Source organism: Lycium barbarum, chromosome 11 (assembly GCF_019175385.1).
Source record: "Lycium barbarum isolate Lr01 chromosome 11, ASM1917538v2, whole genome shotgun sequence".
NCBI lineage: Eukaryota > Viridiplantae > Streptophyta > Magnoliopsida > Solanales > Solanaceae > Lycium > Lycium barbarum.
Window position 1 is genome coordinate 8500891 of NC_083347.1, and position 22137 is coordinate 8523027.

General features: G+C 34.9%; 2 protein-coding genes across 2 annotated transcripts; both read left to right on the plus strand.

Annotated features, from left to right (window-relative positions):
- The first annotated feature begins 9803 nt into the window (after positions 1-9803).
- Positions 9804-12615, plus strand: LOC132617676 (potassium channel AKT1-like). The gene is made up of 5 exons (XM_060332735.1): positions 9804-9973; positions 10161-10526; positions 11228-11285; positions 11370-11687; positions 11814-12615. The coding sequence occupies exons 1-5, from the start codon at positions 9930-9932 to the stop codon at positions 12102-12104; spliced, it is 1077 nt and encodes a 358-aa protein (XP_060188718.1). The 5' UTR covers positions 9804-9929; the 3' UTR covers positions 12105-12615.
- Positions 12616-12767: 152 nt separating this feature from the next.
- On the plus strand, positions 12768-13220 carry LOC132619398 (uncharacterized). The gene has a single exon (XM_060334316.1). It carries the CDS (start codon positions 12768-12770, stop codon positions 13218-13220), a length of 453 nt encoding a protein of 150 aa, XP_060190299.1.
- Positions 13221-22137: the final 8917 nt, after the last annotated feature.

The following is a 22137-nucleotide window of genomic DNA, read 5'->3' on the forward strand; positions in this document are numbered from 1 at the left end:
AGTATGCGATAAGATGTTAGTTTATATGATGCGTTGGTTAAATGATCATGTTTAGCTTAAATGTTGTTGTTAAAAGTCAAGTAAGCTAGTTAAGAATCTGTGTCGATAGCATTGTAATAAGGAAATCACATCATCGATAATGCGTAATATAAATATTTCGCTGAATCTGTTTGAATATATATGGCAACTTGTGCTTAACATGCCAGTTTTCTAGGCTAAACTGTTGGAGCTTAGAGTGAAGAACAATAGCTTTTGCTGATGTCTAAGTATCTTCTGATTTGCCTAAGTTTCCCTTGTCTAAGAGTTTGCGTTTTGAAATTTAGAACGGATTCCAATACACTGGATGTTTTTTTGTTTGTTAGGTGTCTAAACAAATTATTTCCTAATCTAAGCTTGAATGATATGTCAGTGTACTGTTCAATGCTCAGCGCCTAATTGCAATGAGCTATTTTTCTACATATGGTTTGAATTCATGTAAAACTTTAAATCCAAAAATGGTAAGGATGGCATGCATTGTTTCTAGTTCCTCCCCTGTCATGTACCGATCAACAAGAAAATAATCTGGTTTATATGGTTAGTTTAAACCTCAATCCACCAGAGGTTTCAAAGTCAATGCCAAGAGGAGTGATATGATTCTTTTGTTTCTATTACTAATATTTTGTGTTGCCTTTGTTGTCTTATATTTCAAGTAAGATGCCTGTTCATATGGTTTTTTTTATTAGAATAATCTACTCATGTCTTTACACTAGTCTAAGGATTCGACAAAAAAAAATATTTTTGTTTGTACTTTGGGAAGACTCAGACCCTCAGAAGTAGGCGTTAACATTAAGTAATTTGTCCTCAACCAAGTGTGCCTTGTTAATATTGTTGTTTTGTGCGTTAGGGATTTCCCTTTGGAATCTAAATTCTATGTGGTTCTTGACGTATGAATTAGTGTTAACTTGGTTTTCTTTGCTGTCAGTGTAACCATTTGAATGTTTCCATAGTGTTTTGAGGATTCCCTTTCTGATATTGTCTCCTACCGAAGTATGTTGAGTTTATCACATGATAATTCTATGCTACTCTTTCTCTTTTTTTTTACATGCACATTTTGGAGCGAAATTGAGTCTTCATAAAGACTCATTACCCGAACAGTCTCATTTTGAGATTATGCGGCATTCGGACCTGGCATGCGCATTCCTATTCAACTCTCGTCCTCTCGACATTCATCCGAACAGAAAACAAAGAGAGTGGTTAGCCAAACGGCGGACCACTGAAAACTTTACTCTGCTATGGTAGCCAAATGTGGCTTTAATTCGTCTCATTTTATTCCGTAATATTGCTTGTTTGCTGGTGTGACTGCAATTTTATTTGTACTGTGGTAATCTAATGATTTTACTTTGCTTGATCGAGTAGAGTCTTTTCTTTTAATTAACATTTATTTTACCAGTTATAAGTTGCCCTTTAGTCAAGAACACGATTTTACTCTAATTCTTAATTGCTTTCTCTTCTCAAAACTTTATCTGTTCCGAATGAATAGAGACAAATGTTTTTTTTCGGGTTTTCGTTCACTCATTTAATTTAAGGAAGGTTAGTGGGTTTATTCTATTAACTTTAGTCCTACATTTGAAAATGACATTTGTTTCAAATAATATAGATAATAGTGGCCTCACCTTCAATCTGAACCACGTTTTGGCTTTGGTCCCTTTTTAAAGGTTTAACTACTTTTCTTATGCAAAAAACGTATTTGGACAGCTGAGGCCTTTCTATTTTATTTTTTAGCTCTTGATCAGGAATCATTTTGTCGAAATATGGTTACAAATTATTTCTTTTCTCCGAAGTGAATTTAGCCTAATTAGTTATAAGTCCGGTCGGTTAACCATTGTTAATGGGTCTTAAAGGGTGCCTAATACCTTCCCTTTAGACTAATTGAACCCTTACCTAGAATCTTAAGTTTCGCAGACCTTAAACAGAGCTAACTTTAGAAAATAACTTTAATAAACTTTAGGTGTCCTAATTCACCATAAATAATTAGGTGGCGACTCCTTAACAACAAACACAACAAAACAGGAATCTCCAATACGTCATACTTCTACTTTAACCTCCCGGGTTAAAATGGGGTGTGACAATTAACACGTAAATAGGAATTGAAGAACATTTTGAACTTCCAAAACGCGAGAGTCAATCAATACATCATCGTTTAGTTTGTTTCAAATATTTGTTAAAGCATTACGCAAACCCGCGTTTTCTTTTTTTGCTTATACATTTCATGCGAGTTCTATTAGCATCATTAATCAAAATCTTTGCAACATTTATAAGCTATTTTCGTATGACATTTGCAATTTCTTTTACGCGAATTAGTACATTTTCTACAAATTTCATTTTAAACAGTATTTTTTCTTATATTTCAACATTAATAATATTTACAAATTATATGGCATTTGAAGCCTCCTTTTATACAAATTATTATATTATTTTTCATAAGTTCATTTAGTATTTTATTTTAAATCTTAACAATATTTATAAACTTCTATTTCAAATAGCATTCTAAAATTCCATCTTATGCGAATTACTAGTCCCATTTTGGCAACCTTATTACTTGAAGTCTTTTTTATAAAATGACAATTAAAATTCTCTTTTGCATAAATTGCTATATTTTACAAGTCTTATCTGCATAAACAATTTTTTTAAAAAATTTGATACTATATCCAACATTGATTAATTAACCTAAGTTTGGTCGGATAACCGTGTTTAATGGATTCTAAAGGATGCCTAACCCCTTCCCTTTAGGATGATATAGAACCCTTACCTAGAATCACACTGGTTAAGCAGACCATTAACAGAGGTTTAGTTTTAACTTTACCTTAGTTAATAATTAGGTGTCCTAATTCACCGTAAAAATCAATTAGGTGGCCACTCCTTAAAATAAACAAAGCATATTTAGGAATCTCCAATATGTCGTACTCCGCTTCAACTCCCGGGTTAAAATGGGGTATAACACTATATATACTTACTTATATACTATATATACTTATATTCCTAACTTAATAAAAGTAAAAATATGAACACAAGTAAATAGAAGAAAGCTCAATGAGCCATATATTTTATTCATTCTTGGATAACATTTATTTGCAAGTTGTATTTTTTTTTAACTTGCAAATAATACATGAGTTATACAAAAATAGTAGAATAATAAAATCACCAATTTTGAACCATTTCGTTAATTTCCCCCACATCATATTCGGTCATGGAAATATCTTCAAAGTCTTCCATTTCGTCCGGTCCACTAGCTATCAAATCTTCAATTTCTTCCTCTTCGCCTTGCTCCGCTTCTGAGTTTTGGTTGCGTCGCTCCGATCTAATCCAATCTCGAATGCACACTAGTACTTGCAAGCTAAAGCCGGATAATGAATGTCTATGGTCTCCAATTTGTTGTCTTCCTTGGCTAAATGCGCTCTCCGAAGCAACGGTTGATACTTGAACCGTAAGGATATCTCGAGCCATTCTTGAAAGTACCGGATAGCTTGCCTTGTACTTCTTCCACCATGCTAAGACGTCCAAGTCATCCTTGATATCCACATTTGGCTGCATCAAATAAAAGTTAAATTCATCAAAGTTTGCAGTAGAAGAAGAAGTTGGCTGTGAATGTAAAACTTTTAAACCCGACAAGCCCTTTTTGCTACTCTGAGAAGTAGTAGGGCGTGGAGCAACGGGTGTAGCACGTTCTTCCAAACTAGAATAATGAGTAAAAACTCTTCTAAACTCATCATCAATAGCGAGATCGGCTTCAGCTAAAGATGGTTGAACTCCCTCTTCAATTTCTAAAAATGTATAAATTTGACTAACCAAATTTTTAGTATAAGACACTTTTAAACAAGGATTTAAAAGGGAACCCAATATAAATAAAGTTGGGATGGGAAAAAAATACTTCTTAAATTTGATTATCATTTCAAAAATAGCCACTTGATAATCGGGTTTATATTTATACTCTTGTAAAACTCTAGCTATTTCCGCTAAGTAGGCTAAAATTCCGGTTACCGTGGGATAGAATTGTCTAGAAAAAGCAAGAGTTGCATTATAAAAAAATTCTAAAAGTTCAATACATTCTTTAACATCTTCCCAATGCCTAAAAGTTAACCAATCCTCACTATCAATATTATACTTGTTGTGAACTTGTTGTATGGGAATCCTATACTCATATGCTTGTTGTAGCATAATGTAAGTGTAGTTCCACCTAGTCTCAATTTCTACTTGAATTTTCCTAGGTCTAAGGTTATTTTCCACACAAGCATTCTTAAAATCTCTAATTATTCCCCTATTAGCATTACAAAAAAGAAACGCAACAGCATTTCTAACTTTTTGAACAGAATCATCAAAATGCATAAGACCATCTTTAACAATTAAATTTAAAATGTGACAACTACATCTTACATGAAAAATATTTCTTAGAGGAGGGTTTATTTCTCTTTTTAAAAGACCATTGCCTTTGTATTATTAGAAGCATTATCCAAAGCAATACAAAGTGTTTTTCTATAAATGTTAAAAAATCTCATTATAGTAGACATTGAATCGGCTAAAAATTTTCCATCGTGACGACCTTTTCCTTCGTCGTATAAAAAAGCTATAATTCTTTTTTGCATAACCCAGTTGTCATCAACCCAATGACATGTAATAGCAAAAAAATCTAAATGGTTAATACTAAGACCCAAATCAGCGGTAAGACAAACATTACAATTTAAAGAATTAAATACATGGCGCAAATAAAATCTATATTTTTTAAACAAATCTATAACATCGGCTCTACAAGTACTTCTAGGAATACCCTCAAATAACGGGTTATAACAACGTTGAATGTAAGTAACAAACCCCAAACCCGAGGGAAAGGAAAATGGTAAACAATCATAAGCTACCATTTTAGCTATTTCTACGCGTTCTTTTTTCTTGTCATACTTAAAATTTCTACCGGTTCGTGGGTCTATCGTCATTTGAATCCCCCCCACATTTGAACTCGTTTGTTCTCCCCAAATATCCATATGTTTGGTTCTCATATGAGCATTTAGTGTACCCGTTCCACCATCCTTACCAGTTCCTTGCTTAAAACTAAATACTTGTGCACATAGGGTACATGTAACTGATTGGTTTTCCCTATCCTTAGTCATAAATTTCCAAACTTTAGCTGTTGGCTTACGAGTTCTAGGCGGTTTGTCTTGTGTATGTGATTGTGCAGGACCTGTATCTCCTATGGGATTTTCGGGGGGTTGTGTTTCATCATCATCATCATCTAAGTCTTCATTAAAAGTGTCGGTAAAATGTTGTTGCATTGCCTCATGACCTAAAAGTGGATTATTTCCACCAACATCAATACTTAAATTAGGTGTTTCTTCCACAAATGTTTCCTCATTAAGCGCACCCCTAACAGTACGACTACTACTACCGGCACCACGTCTTAATCTCTTTGACATTATTAAATAGAAATAATTTAAATCACAATCAAATAAATCACAAGAAAATAAATTACAACAAATTAAATTTGCTAGAATTAAATTGCGTAAATTAAATTTCGAAAAATAAATTGCTAGAATTAAATTGCGAAAATTAAAGATAGAGTTGGAACGAAGGTACCAAATTGCCGAATTAATTTCCAACAAAGCGAAGACGGCTAGAATTGCAAATCCACCAAAGCTACTTCGGATTGTTGGAAAATCACCAACTCCACCAACAATATTATAATTGCAAAATTAATAATTGAAAGTTGAAACTATAATAAGACTTTGTGGCTAATTATTGCAAAGTAACTATAATTGAGAGATTGAGATTTGAGAGAAAGATGAAGAAGAGTGAATTGAAATGAAAATGAAGAAGGGTTTATATAGGGGTGGGGGAGGGGTTAAAGTGTTAAAAAAAAAAAATTAGGGGCCAAAAATTAAGAAAATGACCGTTTGGCAACGGCCATTTTTGCAAATGGACCGTTGCCAACGGTCCATTACCGAGGCCCAACGGCTCTTTCCTTTTTTTTTTTTTTTTTAAAATTTTAACCGGTTTAACCGGTCCGGTTCCGGTTAAAAAAAATTTGGAACCGGACCGGTAAACTAATATCCGGTTAACCGGAACCGGTTAACCGGTTATACCGGTTCCGGTTCCGGTTCCGGTTCCGGTTCCGGTTCCGGTTTAACCGGTCCGGTTACCGGTTAAAACCGGTTACAATGAACCGGTTGACACCTTTACCTTTCATTACCCCACATTATTCAAACATTTTAATCTACAATAAATTTAGGAAAATAGCATTGAGAAGAATTGTAATGGTATACTCGAGTTGTGTTTTATTAATATATTCAAATTGTGTTTTATATATTAAAAATTAGGATTTTATTATAGGGGTTTGTTCATTTTTAACATTTTGTAGATGACCACACTGTTTACGAAAAATTTTATGCACGCCCCTGCTAAGTGTTGTGTGCATATATTTCTCTAGAAGCTATTTAATAACAACCGAAAATTTTCCATCTTTCCTTGACGTAGATTGTAACAAGATAAGAATTTTAATTACTTTTGGGTTCGATGTGTCAAGTGTGCATGTGTAAGTACGCTTCAATAATGTTCGTGGTGTAAAAGCTAGTAGTATCATATATGAATTTGGATGATAGTTTCTGTAATAATCTCCATTATTATTTCTTCAGGTCACTCTTTTTGTCGTTTACTGTGCTGGATGTTTTAATCATCTAATTGCAATTAATTATCCTAATACAACCAAGACGTGGATAGGAGAATCCATGGATGACTTCCTTAATAAGGATATCTGGATTCGTTATCTCACTGCTATAATTATTGGTCTACAACTACTCTCACTAGAGTAGGCTATGATGATTTGCATCGAATGAACACACAAGAGATGATATTTAACATTTTCTACATGCTTTTTAACTTGTGCTTGACCACGTACTTGATAGGAAATATGACCAATTTTGTGATCCATGTAACAAGTAGGACTAATCTAGCTGTGAGTATATTACTTAGTGCTTCAATAGCTTACTCATTCAAAGTTTAAGTTATATACACGATTAGTGTAAAAAATAATTTTTTACACAATCAGGTAATCATATTTGTTTATCTGTTGTTGCAGGTAACTTGTTGGGATCCGCTGTCGGAGACAGAACACATGTTAACCCATGCCAAAATCTTGCTTGCTTGTCTTTATACCAGATCACAAGCATGTCATGTGCTAATTAAAAAAGTCAAACATATATAATGGGGGCAGTGTTTTGAGAGTCATAATAAATATTTCCACATGGCTTGTCAAGGTGTGGGTACTGGGGATCTAAATTTTGTTGAAGTAGTTTAACAATAAAGTTAGATATGTATGAAACCTATACGGAAAAGAATTAAGTTGCAGTTCTGGATATTTTCGCTAGCAGTATTTATAAATCAATTCCCAATTCTCAACCAACTCTAATTATTTTTAAATGAATTGTTTCTTTTGGGAGCTTCCTTATTATTTGGTCAATCCGTTCTGTTCCATCTTACAGTCTCATGAATGTAGTTTTGCATCAGCATCAGTTCCTTGATAATTTTTGAAATATTTGAGAAGGTTACTACACCTTGAGCTCCATGCACATCTACTGGCTTGATAACTTGCTATCAGTTGAACCACATCATTAGCAGATATATTGTAGCTAGTTTGCCATTATTGTATTCAACCGCAATTTTAACAATGTCTCTGACGAAAATTGTAAAACATTTTGTCACTATTATAATTGCAAACAGGTGGATGGGGTGGTTACTTCTCATATGACACAGTTCGGTATGTAGAGAACAAGAAGTAACCATTCGTAAGGGCTCCAGAGGATGACCGTAACCTTGCAGATATTCAGTTAGGTTTTATGATTAATTTGTATCAAGCATCTATAATAAATTAATGATAAGCTAGAATAATCAATATTAAATTCGTTAAATAATATTATTGACGTACTACTTGCAAGGGAAACGCTTTATGGAAAGGGAAAGTCTAAAAAAATATTATAGAAAATTTCGTCACTGAAATCTGCCTTATTAGCAAAAAATTTAAGTTAAGGAAGGTAGGAATAACTTCTCAAATAATAATGGAAATAAGTGTTTAAAAGGGAAAACTCAGAGAGAAGCTTTGGAAAATTACAACACTGCGAATAATTACATGCCATGCATTGCGTATATAATTACAACACTCTGTGCTTCAAAGTTCTCATTTTTGGACTGGGCGTTAAGTTGATCAACATTGGGAAAAAACTTTATAAGTAGCGAGATTAGAGCCTTTTTTTACAAACAGAATAGCCATATGTCTTTTTCTCGGTGTTTTAAAAGGCGAGGGATTAAGGCGGGGCGTTTTACATCTGCCTCAGTGAGGCGTAAGCCTCGAGGCACGGGGCGTAAGCCCCATGTGGTTTTAATTTTTAGTATTTTATAAAATGATATAATTATAATAAATACTCTTAAATAGGTGAAATAGCGTAAAAAATTGAAGAAAACTATAAATAAGTGATATATATATATATATATATCCACCCCCACAAAAAAACTAATTAGAACAATCTATTATACGCTACTTACAAGTGCAAGTGACTGCTCGTTACTTTTTTGAGATAGTAGAAGACAAGATAAATAATTGGAAAAGAACATATATTAGGCATTCCAACAATAAAAAAAGGTCTTCACTTTTAAATTTAATGTTTCAATTTCTTTTTAAAACATTTGAGTAATTCTATGTTGACTTTTGAGAATTTGGGCATTATACTAAGGACTTATTTAACAAATTTCGTTTTAGTTTGAACAAGTTTTCTGGGCTTACGCCCCAACAAAAAAAAACTCGCCCCAAACGCCCAGAATTGCTGGGCGTACGCCTTTTGGGACTTTCCCCCCGACCCATTGCCCCGAGGCATTTTTGGTACGCCCCGCCCCAGGGCTTGCCCCGAAAACGCCTTTTAAAACACTGCTTTTTCTAAATATAGCAATATTTTTATTTTTATTTTGGAAAAAAAAAACGTAGCATTATATACATTATATGAGGGCACATGCAGCATCAATGTATACAATTTATATATACTGATAGCATATACACAGTATGTGCGCACGCACAAGAATTATACCTACAATTTAGAGATATATCTATCAACGTATATCCGCTGTACAATGTAATATGTAGCTATGTTTTGTAATTCTTTAAAAATACCACTATAAAGTGTAACTATGGAGCATAATAAGTTACATTAAGCAATTATTTTTCCATCAACAAATTTCCATTATTATTATTTTACGTTTTTAACTACATCTTTCTTTTATTAGGAGTTTTTCAATTAATTAATAGTACAATATAATCATGGTGGAAAGGGATTAGGGGTGTGTTTGTTATGAAGGAAAACATTTTCCAATTTTTTCCATATTTGGTTGGTCAAAATATTTTGAAAAATATTTTCTCTAAGAAAACAAGTTCCTTAAAAATGAGTAAAATGACTTCCGTAATGGAAGTAGGAAAAACAAGTTTCATAAGTGACAGTCCAAGTTTATTGTCTCCTCCGCACCCATCCAACTTCCCCAACCCCCACCGCTTGACCATCCCACTGCCCGCCACCCCCGAACCCCTACTCCCCACCCGATGCCACCCCCATTCTGTTTTGTTAGATTATAATAATATTTGTTTTTTGCTTGATTACCAAACACTACCAAGAAAACATTTTCTAGGAAATCATTTTTCATGGAAACATTTTCATTCATACCAAACACAGTCTAGATTTCGATATCTTAATAATAAGGAAAGTCATTTTACGAGGATATATTATCTCTAAGTCCGAAATCACCTCCTTAATTGCTTCTTTCTTTCCTTTTGCAAAATAGACAAAGAAAGGTGACTAAGTGGAGTATTATGTGAAACCCTTAAGAACCTGAAGAAAAGATCTCTGAAGAAGAGCCAAATAACAAGAAAAATGCTCCGTAGATTCATTGTTTCCCCTTATGAACGCCTTTATAGGTATTCTATTCTACTCTTCTCGTTTTAAATTTTATTTTTCCAATGTCTGTCGTCCCTCTGAGCTAGTATTTCCAATAACAATTGAGTTTTGAAATATCTTATATTGCCAACAATATTTGTATGCAATTAATTATGAAAATTAATATGGATTAGCTAAAATCAGCTGAGGTTAAATATCCTTTTGCAGGGCATGGGAGATTTTCCTGGTGGTACTAGTGATTTATACAGCTTGGATGTCCCCTTTTGAGTTGGGATTTCTTAAGGAACAAGAAGGACCACTCTCCATAATTGACAATGTTGTCAATGCATTCTTTGCAATTGATATAATACTCACCTTCTTTGTAGCATATCTGGATAAAACCACGTACCTACTTGTTGATGATCACAAGCAGATTGCTTGGAAGTATGCAAGAACTTGGTTTGTAATTGATGCCATATCAACAATTCCTTCTGAACTTGCTCGCAAGATTACCCCAACTCTGGTACGTCAATATGGCTTATTCAATTTGCTACGTGTCTGGCGTTTACGAAGAGTTGTTGTCTTGTTTGCCAGGTAATTAAATTATCTCATCATAGTTGCACTATATGTTGTGTGTAGGTGGAGGCAGAATTTTTTGTAAGCGGTATCACCACAGAGAGATAAGAAATAAGAAGAGAAACACCAAGACAAGTGAGGGATGGCTCAGTGGTTAAGCACCTCCACCTACGACCGGTAGGTCCTGGGTTCGAGTCACACTGGAGGGGAAGTGTGAAAACACTATAAATCCTCCTAAAATGGGAGGGAAAAAAAAAAAAAAGAGAAACACCGACAATTGCAAATTACAGAAAAATAGGAGAATTTTTTCAAATTATGATTCTAAATTAATCAGTTTTCAGATATTGAATTATTTATTATCACTATAATGGTGTTAAGTGATCTTTGATAAATTAGTTTTTTATTATTCAACCTAGAGAAGGGCAGAGTTCGATTCTAGATGCCTCTTGTTTTCACAGTCAAGAGGCTTAAGAAAAAATGTACGTAAAGAGATAGTTCAAGCCAGCATAGCATTTTACCGAAAGCATTGTGTCATTTATTTTATAAATACTACTTTTCTCACATTGTTTTGTGTGCGTAATAAGTAAAACTTTCCAGCAAAGGGTATCAGATGGCACACTAATGTGCGTTCGCCTCATCGTTGTGTCGTGTGTGCACATATATTTCTCTGAAAGTTTATTCAGTAACAACCAAAAAATTTCCACATTTCCTTGACACAGATTGGAACAAGATCGGAATTTCAATTTCTTTCGGGTTCGAAGAGTGAAGTGTGTATGTGTAAGTACGTTTCAATAATGTTCTTAGCTGATACATGAATTTAGGTGATAGTTTCTCTAATCATCTCTATTATTCTTTCTTCAGGTCACTATTTTTTTCGTTCACTGCGCTGGATGTTTTAATCATCTAATTGCAATTAATTATCCTAATCCAACCAAGACATGGATCGGACATTCCATGGATGACTTCCTTAATAAGGATATCTGGATTCGTTATGTCACTGCTATTTATTGGTCTATAGCTACTCTCACTAGAGTAGGCTATGGTGATTTGCATCCAATGAACACACGAGAGATGATATTCAACATTTTCTACATGCTTTTTACCTTTTGCTTGAAAGCGTATTTGATAGGAAATATGACCAATTTTGTGATCCATGGAACAAGTAGGACTAATCAATCTGTGAGTAAATTATCTTAGTCCTTCAATACCTTACTCATTCAGAATTTAAGTTATATACACGGTTAGTTTAAAGATTAATTTTTTACACAATCAGGTGATCATATATATTTATCTATATAATAGCAGGTAACTTGTCGGGATCCACTGCCGGAGACAGAGCACATGTTAACCCATGCTAAAATCTTTCCAACAAGAGTTACAGTAAGTTGCCCTGAAAAGGGGGATATTACAGGGGACCTTATTTTAGTTACACGTAGCTTTCAAGAGCTGCTAGACATTGGTTACAAAATATATGGGATCAAGCAGGCCAAAGTGCTGATCAACGACTGGGCTGAAATTGATGACTTTGAGTTGATTAGAGATGGTGATCATTTAATTTTTGTTAGTGATCAAGTGAATGCTGAACCTAACAACTAAATATTGATAACCTAAACTAAATTAAAGTATCTATATATTAACAAGCAAAATCAAAATCAAGAAAAGAAGGAACAGATCGATGCAGATGCAGACATGAACAAATGAAATTGAAAGAACATCGGTGTTGTCAAAATAAGGATATGGACTAGTTGACTGGCCTTTTGTTATTTTGACTGAGTATAAATGGTCTGGGCTGATCCATGACATTGGGCTTTCATTTGAAAATGAAGAAGATTGGGCTTCTGTCTAAAACGACCAGCCCACTGTCCACAAATCTGATTTTCTTTTACCCTTCAACATTTTCTACATAGTATTCTTTTCTCTTTCTAGAAACAATGAGGTGTACAGATTATTTTTGTTAAAGGTACAATGAGTTGTACAGTTTGTTAGAGGTCACTATCTAGGTTTAGATAATTAATTTTTTAGTCCTAGGACTTTTGATTATTTACACAGTTTAGTAGCTTAGGATTTGAATATTTGCACAACAAGTGGCTTAAACACTTGTATAAATACTTGTGAATACTGTTCATCAGAGACATAGAAAATTTCTCTAAATTCTAAGCTTTCTAAATCCATTTATGGTATCAGAGCATTAAAGCTTTTTCTCTCAAGATTCAGATCTGTTTTCATCTCTCAAAACCTTCATATCATACTCTCTGAGCAATGGCAGGAATAGATCCAGCAACTCAAATCACACCACCTTCACAAATTGATTCTAACGATCCTCTCTACATTCACTCATCAGACTCCCCTGGTATGAGCTTGGTAAATTTCATCTTCGATGGAAGAGGTTTACAAGGTTGGAGAAGGACTATTCTCATTGCTCTTTCGGCCAAGAACAAGCTTGGGTTCATCAATGGGACCTGCAAGATGCCAGACCCAGATTCATCAGGTTTTCATGCATGGAATAGGTGCAATGATATGGTAACTTCTTGGTTGCTTAATTCTCTATCAAAAGACATAGCAGATAGTGTAATTTACTCAAAAACTGCTAAGGACTTATACACAGATTTAGAGCAAAGGTTTGGACAATCAAATGGTGCTAAGTTGTTTTATTTGCAAAAGGAACTAAGTGATATAGTTCAGGGAAACACTGATATAGCAGGGTATTTGTGACGACCCCCTCTGGGGACCCACTACTCAAGGTATTGTCTATGCCAGGGTACAGCCAGTCCGCACAGGGGCTTGCCCCATTATCCCTCTTCACGCTGCAGCGCTACGGGGTATCGAACCCGGAACCTTTGGCTCCTTTACATTCCCCAAAGGGAATCGCCTCTTACCAATTGAGCTGGTGTAATACTGTGACGACCCCCTCTAGGGACCCACTACTCAAGGTATTGTCTATGTCAGGGTACAGCCAGTCCGCGCAAGGGCTTGCCCCATTATCCCTCTTCACGCTGCAGCAGCTCAATTGGTAAGAGGCGATTCCCTTTGGGGAATGTGAAGGAGCCAGAGGTTCCGGGTTCGATACCCCGTAGCGCTGCAGCGTGAAGAGGGATAATGGGGCAAGCCCCTGCGCGGACTGGCTGTACCCTGACATAGACAATACCTTGAGTAGTGGGTCCCCAGAGGGGGTCGTCACAGTATTACACCAAGATTAAGAGGCTTTGGGATGAGCTAGACTCTTTAAATGCAGATAACAACTGCAATTGCACCTGTGGAGGTAAAGATAAGCTAAACAAATGTCTGAAAGATGAAAGGCTAATCAAGTTTCTAATGGGGTTAAATGATACTTATAGCTCAGCTAGAAGCAACATTCTCATGCTTAAACCTTTGCTTAACCTGAACCATGCTTGCTCACTACTCTTGCAAGATGAGAATCAAAGGGAATCCTATGTTAATGCAAATGGATACACTGGATCCTCATCTTTCATGGCAGGAAAACAAGCAAACATGAATGCTCATATAGATAACCAAGCTTATGTTGTTAATCAAGTCTATGCAGGACATAAGAACAGGGGAACAAATCAAGAAGGATGGGAAAACAGGTCACAGCAAAGGCTCCAAGTTAAGCAAAATAACTTGTACTGTACCTATTGCAAAAAGACAAATCAAACTAAAGAAGGTTGCTACAGGCTCATTGGCTTTCCCTCTGATTTCAAATTCACCAAGGGTAAGAAATTTCAACAACCTGCAGCAAAAAGCAATTCTGTGTCAGTTGATGAGACTGAAGGTATGAACAAAATGATGCATGCTAACACAAGCATGGCAAACAATCCTAACCATTACCTGACTGATGAAGAATACAATGAGGTTGTTCTTCACTACAGAGGAAAGAAAATGGCACAAAAGATTGGGGCATTTGCCTTTCCATGCAATGAAATACATTAGTTCTTTTAAATTTCCATCTATGTCTACATGTACTTGTGATGTTTGTCCCATGGCAAGACAATCTAGGATGTCCTTTCCTATAAGTCACATTAAATCCAAGAGAATTTTTGAATTGATTCATATAGACACTTGGGGACCTTATAAAGAACCAACACATGATGGTTTTAAGTATTTCCTTACTATTGTTGATGATTATAGTAGAGGAACTTGGACTCACTTGTTGAAAACTAAGAGTAATGTTTTTCCTGTTTTGAAAAATTTTCTATCTATGGTGGAGAGACAATTAAATGTAAAAGTGAAGATTATAAGGTCTGATAATGCTTTTGAATTAGGAAAAAGTGAAGTAGCTTCAGAATTTCTATCCTCAGAGGGTATAATTCATCAAACCTGCTGTGTTTCTACTCCACAACAAAATAGAGTTGTGGAGAGAAAACACAGGCATTTACTAGAAGTCTCTAGGGCACTGTATTTCCAATCCAAAGTTCCTATAAAATATTGGGGTGAGTGTTTGTTGACAGCCACATATCTCATTAACAGAATACTCTCCAAAGTTTTAAGAGGAAAGACTCCCTATCAGGCACTTTTTCAAAGCAATCCTGCCTATGAGAGACTGAAAGTTTTTTGCTGTCTTGTTTATGTCTCTACTTTGGCCTGTAATAAAGGAAAATTTAAGCCTAGAGCTAAGGCTTGTGTATTCCTTGGATATCCAGAAACTCAAAAGGGGTGCAAATGTTTGGACTTGAACACTAAGAAACTGCTTGTATCAAGAGATGTGCACTTTCATGAGAATATCTTTCCCTTTGCTTCTAATTCTCATTCTCAGCCCACAATCTTTCCAACCTTCCCTCTTTTTACCAAAACACATGATGTTACATCCAGTCCCCTTTACACTACACCTATTCCACCTATCCCAGATCAAGATGATCTTCTTAATAATCATTCTACTCCTAACAGTCCTAACAGTACACCTAGTCCTTCTAATCTCACATCCAGATCCCCACAACAGTTCTCACCTAACAGTTCTAGTTGTAACTCACCACATGTATCACAAAATAACCTCCTCAGTTCTACTTCTCCCAATTTGGCACAGCATAACATAAGTACTAACCCTAACTCCTCCTCTTTACCTTCACCTGTTATACCCCCTAGAAGGACTACTAGAATCACTCAAAGACCGGCTTATCTAAAGGATTATGAATGTGATGATGTTATCCTCACAAATGTAACTAGAGGTTGTTTTACCACTCCAGTACAACCATCCACTCTCTCTTTTTCAGCCTTGTCTTTTCAGAACCAAAACATACTCAACTCTATTTCCCAGATTTCAGAACCTAACAGTTTTTCAGTACAGAACAACAAGACTTGGGATGTAGTTATCCTACCACCTGGCAAGAAATCTTTGCCATGCAAATGGGTCTACAAAGTCAAGCATCTATCAGATGGAACTATCGAGAGACTAAAGGCGAGGCTGGTTGTTAGAGGTGACATTCAACAACAGGGGATTGACTATAATGAGACTTTTTCCCCTGTTGTTAAGATGACTACCATAAGATGTTTACTTGCAGTGGCAGTTAAGAAAAATTGGCCTATTTATCAACTAGATGTGAACAACGCTTTCCTACATGGGGATTTACAAGAGGAAGTTTACATGAAATTCCCCAGAGGTTTGACTGCTCCTAGTCCCCAACATGTTTGCAAACTCAGAAAATCCATTTATGGCTTAAAGCAAGCTTCACGGCAATGGTATGCTCGGCTTGCTGGTGCTTTAAGCTTTAAAGGTTTCTCATCATCGCTAAATGACTACTCTTTATTTTTTAAAGTATCAGATGACTATGTTACTCTAATTGTAGTATATGTAGATGACATTGTAATCACTGGTAATCACTCACAAGAAATTTCAGAGCTCAAGAATTTTCTTAATTCTGAGTTTTGCATCAAGGATCTGGGTATTTTACATTATTTTCTCGGTATTGAAATCATTAGGGAAAGACAGGGTTTGATTATGAGTCAAAGGAAGTTTACCATTGAGCTATTATCAGAGTACGATTGTTCACATTTGGGGAAGATCTCTTCACCTTTGGATCCATCTATCAAATTAAGGACAGATTCCAGTCCACTACTTGATGATCCCACTTTGTATCGACGACTTGTGGGTAAATTGAATTATCTCACCCACACGCGCCCGGATATTTCCTTTGCAGTCTTGATTCTCAGCCAGTATATGCAAAGCCCTCGCCTTTCTCATTATTCAGCTGCCTTTCGAGTTTTGCGATATCTTCAAGAAAATCCAGGTCAATGTCTTCTCATGTCTTCCAACCCATCTTTCACTTTGCTCGCATTTTGTGACGCCGACTGGGCTTCTTGCCCAAACTCCCGACGGTCTGTAAGTGGGTTTTACATCAGTTTAGGGGGTTCACCCATTTCCTGGAAATCGAAAAAACAAGCATCGGTGTCACTTTCATCCGCAGAAGCAGAATATCGTTCTATGAGGAGAGTTACATCAGAAATTACCTGGTTAACCCGCCTTCTAACAGATCTAACAGTCCCACCATCTTTACCGGTTCAAGTTCACTCCGACAGCCAAGCAGCTCACCATATAGCTCGCAATCCGGTGTTCCACGAGCGTACTAAGCACGTGGAACTGGATTGTCACTTTGTACGGCAACAATTTCTCTCCGGGCTCATTTCTCTCAATTTTGTTCCATCGGCGGGACAACTTGCAGATTTCTTCACCAAACCCTTATCAGGGATTTCACATCGCTCAGCCTTAGACAAGTTGGGGGTTGTTTCACTCCCCTCCAACTTGAGGAGGGGTATTAACAAGCAAAATCATAATCAAGAAAAGAAGGAACAGATCGATGCAGATGCAGACATGAACAAATGAAATTGAAAGAACATCGGTGTTGTCAAAATAAGGATATGGACTAGTTGACTGGCCTTTTGTTATTTTGACTGAGTATAAATGGTCTGGGCTGATCCATGACATTGGGCTTTCATTTGAAAATGAAGAAGATTGGGCTTCTGTGTAAAACGACCAGCCCATTGCCCACAAATCTGATTTTCTTTTACCCTTCAACATTTTCTACATAGTATTCTTTTCTCTTTCTAGAAACAATGAGGTGTACAGATTATTTTTGTTAAAGGTACAATGAGTTGTACAGTTTGTTAGAGGTCACTATCTAGGTTTAGATAATTAATTTTTTAGTCCTAGGACTTTTGATTATTTACACAGTTTAGTAGCTTAGGATTTGAATATTTGCACAACAAGTGGCTTAAACACTTGTATAAATACTTGTGAATACTGTTCATCAGAGACATAGAAAATTTCTCTAAATTCTCAGCTTTCTAAATCCCTTTACTATATATCATTTTCTCATTGTTGATATTTTGTTCTTTATCCTACTTAGATTGTTACTTTGGCTAGTTTCCTTGATCATCTTTTTTTTTACTGATGCTGTCAGTATTCCATTTTTATTTGTACACACTTTAATTTTCAAAGCCAAAAAATGGAAAAAACCAATTCGAAAACCGAACCAAATGGAAATTATTGCGTTTGATTTCGATTACCAATGTTGACAAACTGAAAGACAAAAGCCGAGAAACTGAATTGAACCCGTTTTCAATCTCTAGTTATTTTAGAATATGATGATCAGATATGAAACTTGTGACCATGTTATAAGCAAGATCTTTAAAAGTGGTCAATTATATTGTGCAACATACCCCTTGGACTTGGGCTTTTTGGATGGTCCTAAACTTGATCTCCAACGCACCGAGAACACGAAAGCTTACCTGTATCCAAACAAGTGAATAATTCATGGGATGTTGTTGCAAAATGCTATAGATATTAGTTGAATCATTTGGATTACAACATATTATGACATGGACAGTAGAGATGGACGATTTGTTCTTTCTTCTTCTAAATTTTATCTCTTTGTAACAGTATTGATTTGTTTTGATCTTTTTCTTTTAAGTTCTACTTCTATTTGGAAATATAGCTCCTTTAGCCGTCAGAGATTTATTTTCTAGTTCAAGGAGGATAAATATATGTGCTCCAAACAGTAGGTGTTTGTAAGTCACTATGGTTGAAGCATTTTACATGTCCACAATTTTCAATTCTTTGTCGTCCAACATCTTCCACATGTGGTAAAGTCATAAGCAGTTATTTTTAAGCCATAAAATTACAAAATAGCTAATGTTATAAAAATTCTTCACCATGTCCACAATTTTCAATTCTTTGTCGTCCAACAGGTAAAGTCATAAGCAGTTATTTTTAAGCCATAAAATTACAACATAGCTAATGTTATAAAATTTCTTCACCATGTCCACAATTTTCAATTCTTTGTCGTCCAACATCTTCCACATGTGGTAAAGTCATAAGCAGTTATTTTTAAGCCATAAAATTACAAAATAGCTAATGTTATAAAATTTCTTCACCAGTGAAACTTCCACACTCTAATAGAGTTTCGCACGTAAAATTTGAAAATCTGTGACATTAACCATTTTTTTAATAGCGTTAAAATGTGACAATAAGCGCTATTTTTACTCCCCCCAACTCCTAAAAGGGGAAAACAAGAAAGGAGGACAAGGCCATAATTCAAGGCCTAACACTTTTAAGATTAAATGTTATAATAATTTAAAAGGTGAACTCTCTAATTTAGGTTTTGTTACACCTTCAACAGCTTGTATTTACATGCCAAGTGTTGATATGGCTGTGATTAGTGCTTCGCTAAGAGCACTGATGAGACAATAAGAATGATTTGAGGGTTTGTCAGCTCTCTAGTAAGGATTTTAGGCTATGATGATTTGAGAGTAGCTATAAAGTTTTTCTCGCTTTGTAGTGAAGAATCTTTCGGTAAAACATTTTATTCTTTAGTGAATCTATTAATGGTAACTCAAATTAATCGAATGGTTAGTTTGTGATACCAGGCATGCAATTAGACAAAACAAAACCTATAAAGTATCGATTTAAGGGATTTGGTGGCTCTCAACTCTCTTACTTGGACAAAAGCTCATCCCATACTAGATTAAATCCAACAAAATGAAGTGATTCGCGATTCGCAAGTTCTAGACCGTGTGCTCTACCTCTCAAACACACAAAAGAGTTGGATTTCACTTTAAAAAGGGAAAAGAAGTATACATAATTATTAGTTATTGGCTCAATATCACTATCAATCTGCTAAAAAGGGGACAATTGTACGCATCAATTTCGTATGGAAGAGTTATTCTGCAAGACAAACTTGGTAGAGATTGTGACGTTCGACATCATTTAAAAGTAATAAATTAGAGCAAAATTAAAAACCATTTCAAGATAAAAGAGTGGATAGTGTGAAAAGGAAGATAGAAATTAAAGGTGAAGAAAAAGAAAAACAAAGGCCGCAAAAAGGATTCGCACTTTTTAATATTCTGGAAGGATAAGGAAAGGAGGTGTAAATTTAACACCCAATTTTGTGAGTATGGGAATAAAATCCCTTTATCACATTCTCTCACAGGGTACTTTTTCTTCTCCCAGTGGTCACAATTCATTTGTTGATGAATCTGCCAAGGAGTAAAAGACACTGCACCTCCACTGCCAAATACTACTTGCAATTAACACGTCCATTTTCATATTCTGAAAATAGAAATTCGACTAATGAGTTGATCTTCCCATATATGATTTTGATTTTTTTTATTTTATAGTGATGCCAAAACTCAACTTAAATTTGTTGAAACGTGAACCCATGTCTCATATATGCTCCCAAAATAGAGAATCTTGAATACTCGAAGAAAAATGCATACACCCAATAGTGGAATCCATTGAATACGGTAAAGCACCAAATTATTATGATGAAAAAGAGGAGGTTTTTGTTAGGCAAGGTAGCTCATGTGACATCCTAACTCTACTTAGCTGGACTTTTCGAATTGCCATATAACTTGGCGTCTGCCTTAACAAGGCGGTGCTTTGAAAGATTGAACTACAATCATAGAAAAATGAGGTTCAATCTAAAATATATTTAGATTCATGCCAAGTAATTTCGATGTGAAATATAGAGAGAACATGTTAAACTATGTAGTATTATCTAGTGCAGTTTTTTTTTTTTTTTTGAATGGTTTTCTTTGGGTGAATGATTTGGATGTAGTTCGGTGAAGTACCAACTTTCTGCACTGAAGTACCAAGTATAGCCATAAGAAACAAGGAGGTACAAAATTCTGTATTCAACCAAATATGACTATCACTGCTTACCAAACGCCATAATTCAAAAATATACTATTATCGTTGCTTCAATTCATTCAATGTAGGTACCATCTTTAACGCGCACCACCCCGTTCTCTTTCACTTGTTTTCTTTTTTCCCTTTTCACCCCAACCCTTGGATTAATCATTGCAATGATTACTACCCAAATTGTCTTTGTTTTTCTCATGTGACTAACAGTTGGCCCATATGCAGGATATTTCTATTATATATAAGTGTGAATGAAGGACTAACACAGCTTCACCAACTTATACCAAAAATTTTACAACTTGTACACACAATTAATGCTTGTACTATAAGCTATATAACTTGTACACTTTACTCAACTATTTTTTGTATTCTACGTGGACATATGTCATAGTACTTAATATTTATTCTCTTCTCATGTATAGACGTATGCACTTCAATTTTGATTATCCGACACATCTATTTCATCCATGCACTTTTACTTGTTCACTTTTGACTTTTTCCGTTTTTGCTGAATATTTATTCTCTTCTCACGTATATACGTATGCAGTTCAATTTTAATTCTCCTACACAAATTTCTATTCTATTTATTTATTTTTATTTTTATTATATATATATATATATATATATATATATATATATATATATATGTGTGTGAAGAGGGGACTAACATAGCAATAAAATCTGTACCACAAGCTATATAAATTGTACAGTTTAACTAACTAATAGAAAAATGAAGTACTTCCTCCGTCCCATATTACTTGGCCACATTACTAAATAACTTTTTTATCCCACGTGGACATATGTCATAGTACTGAATATTTATTCTCTTATCATCTATACACACATGCACTTCAGTTTCAATTCTCATACACATTTATTTCTTCCGTACACTTTTACTTGTTAACTTTTCACTTTTCAAGTTATTTAAGAATTAATAAATAAAGTACTCCCTCCATCCCATATTACTTGGCCACATTACAAAACTACTTTCTTATCCCACATGGACATATATCAGAGTACTGAATATTTATTCTCTTATCATGTATACACGTATGCACTTCAATTTTAATTCTCCGACATATATTTATTTCCTCCGTGCACTTTTACTTATTTACTTTTGACTTTTCACGTTCTTTAAGAATTAATAAATGAAGTACTCAATATTACGAAAAATATATGTCCAAATTACTTGTTCATTTACAAAACCAAGATAAAATTAATTAAATCTTTCCCATCTTACCCTCTCCGTCTCATATTACTTGGCCACATTACTAAAAACTGGACATATGTCATAATACTGAATATTTATCTCTTCTTATGTATACATGCATGGACTTCAATTTTAATTCTCCGACACATATTTATTCCCTCCGTGCACTTTTACTTGTCCACTTTTGACTTTTCACGTTCTTTAAGAATTAATAAATGAAGTATATATTTTATCATAATATTCGTATTTATTGGTGTATAGTCTCAATAGCCTCAGAAAATAATTTGAAAATG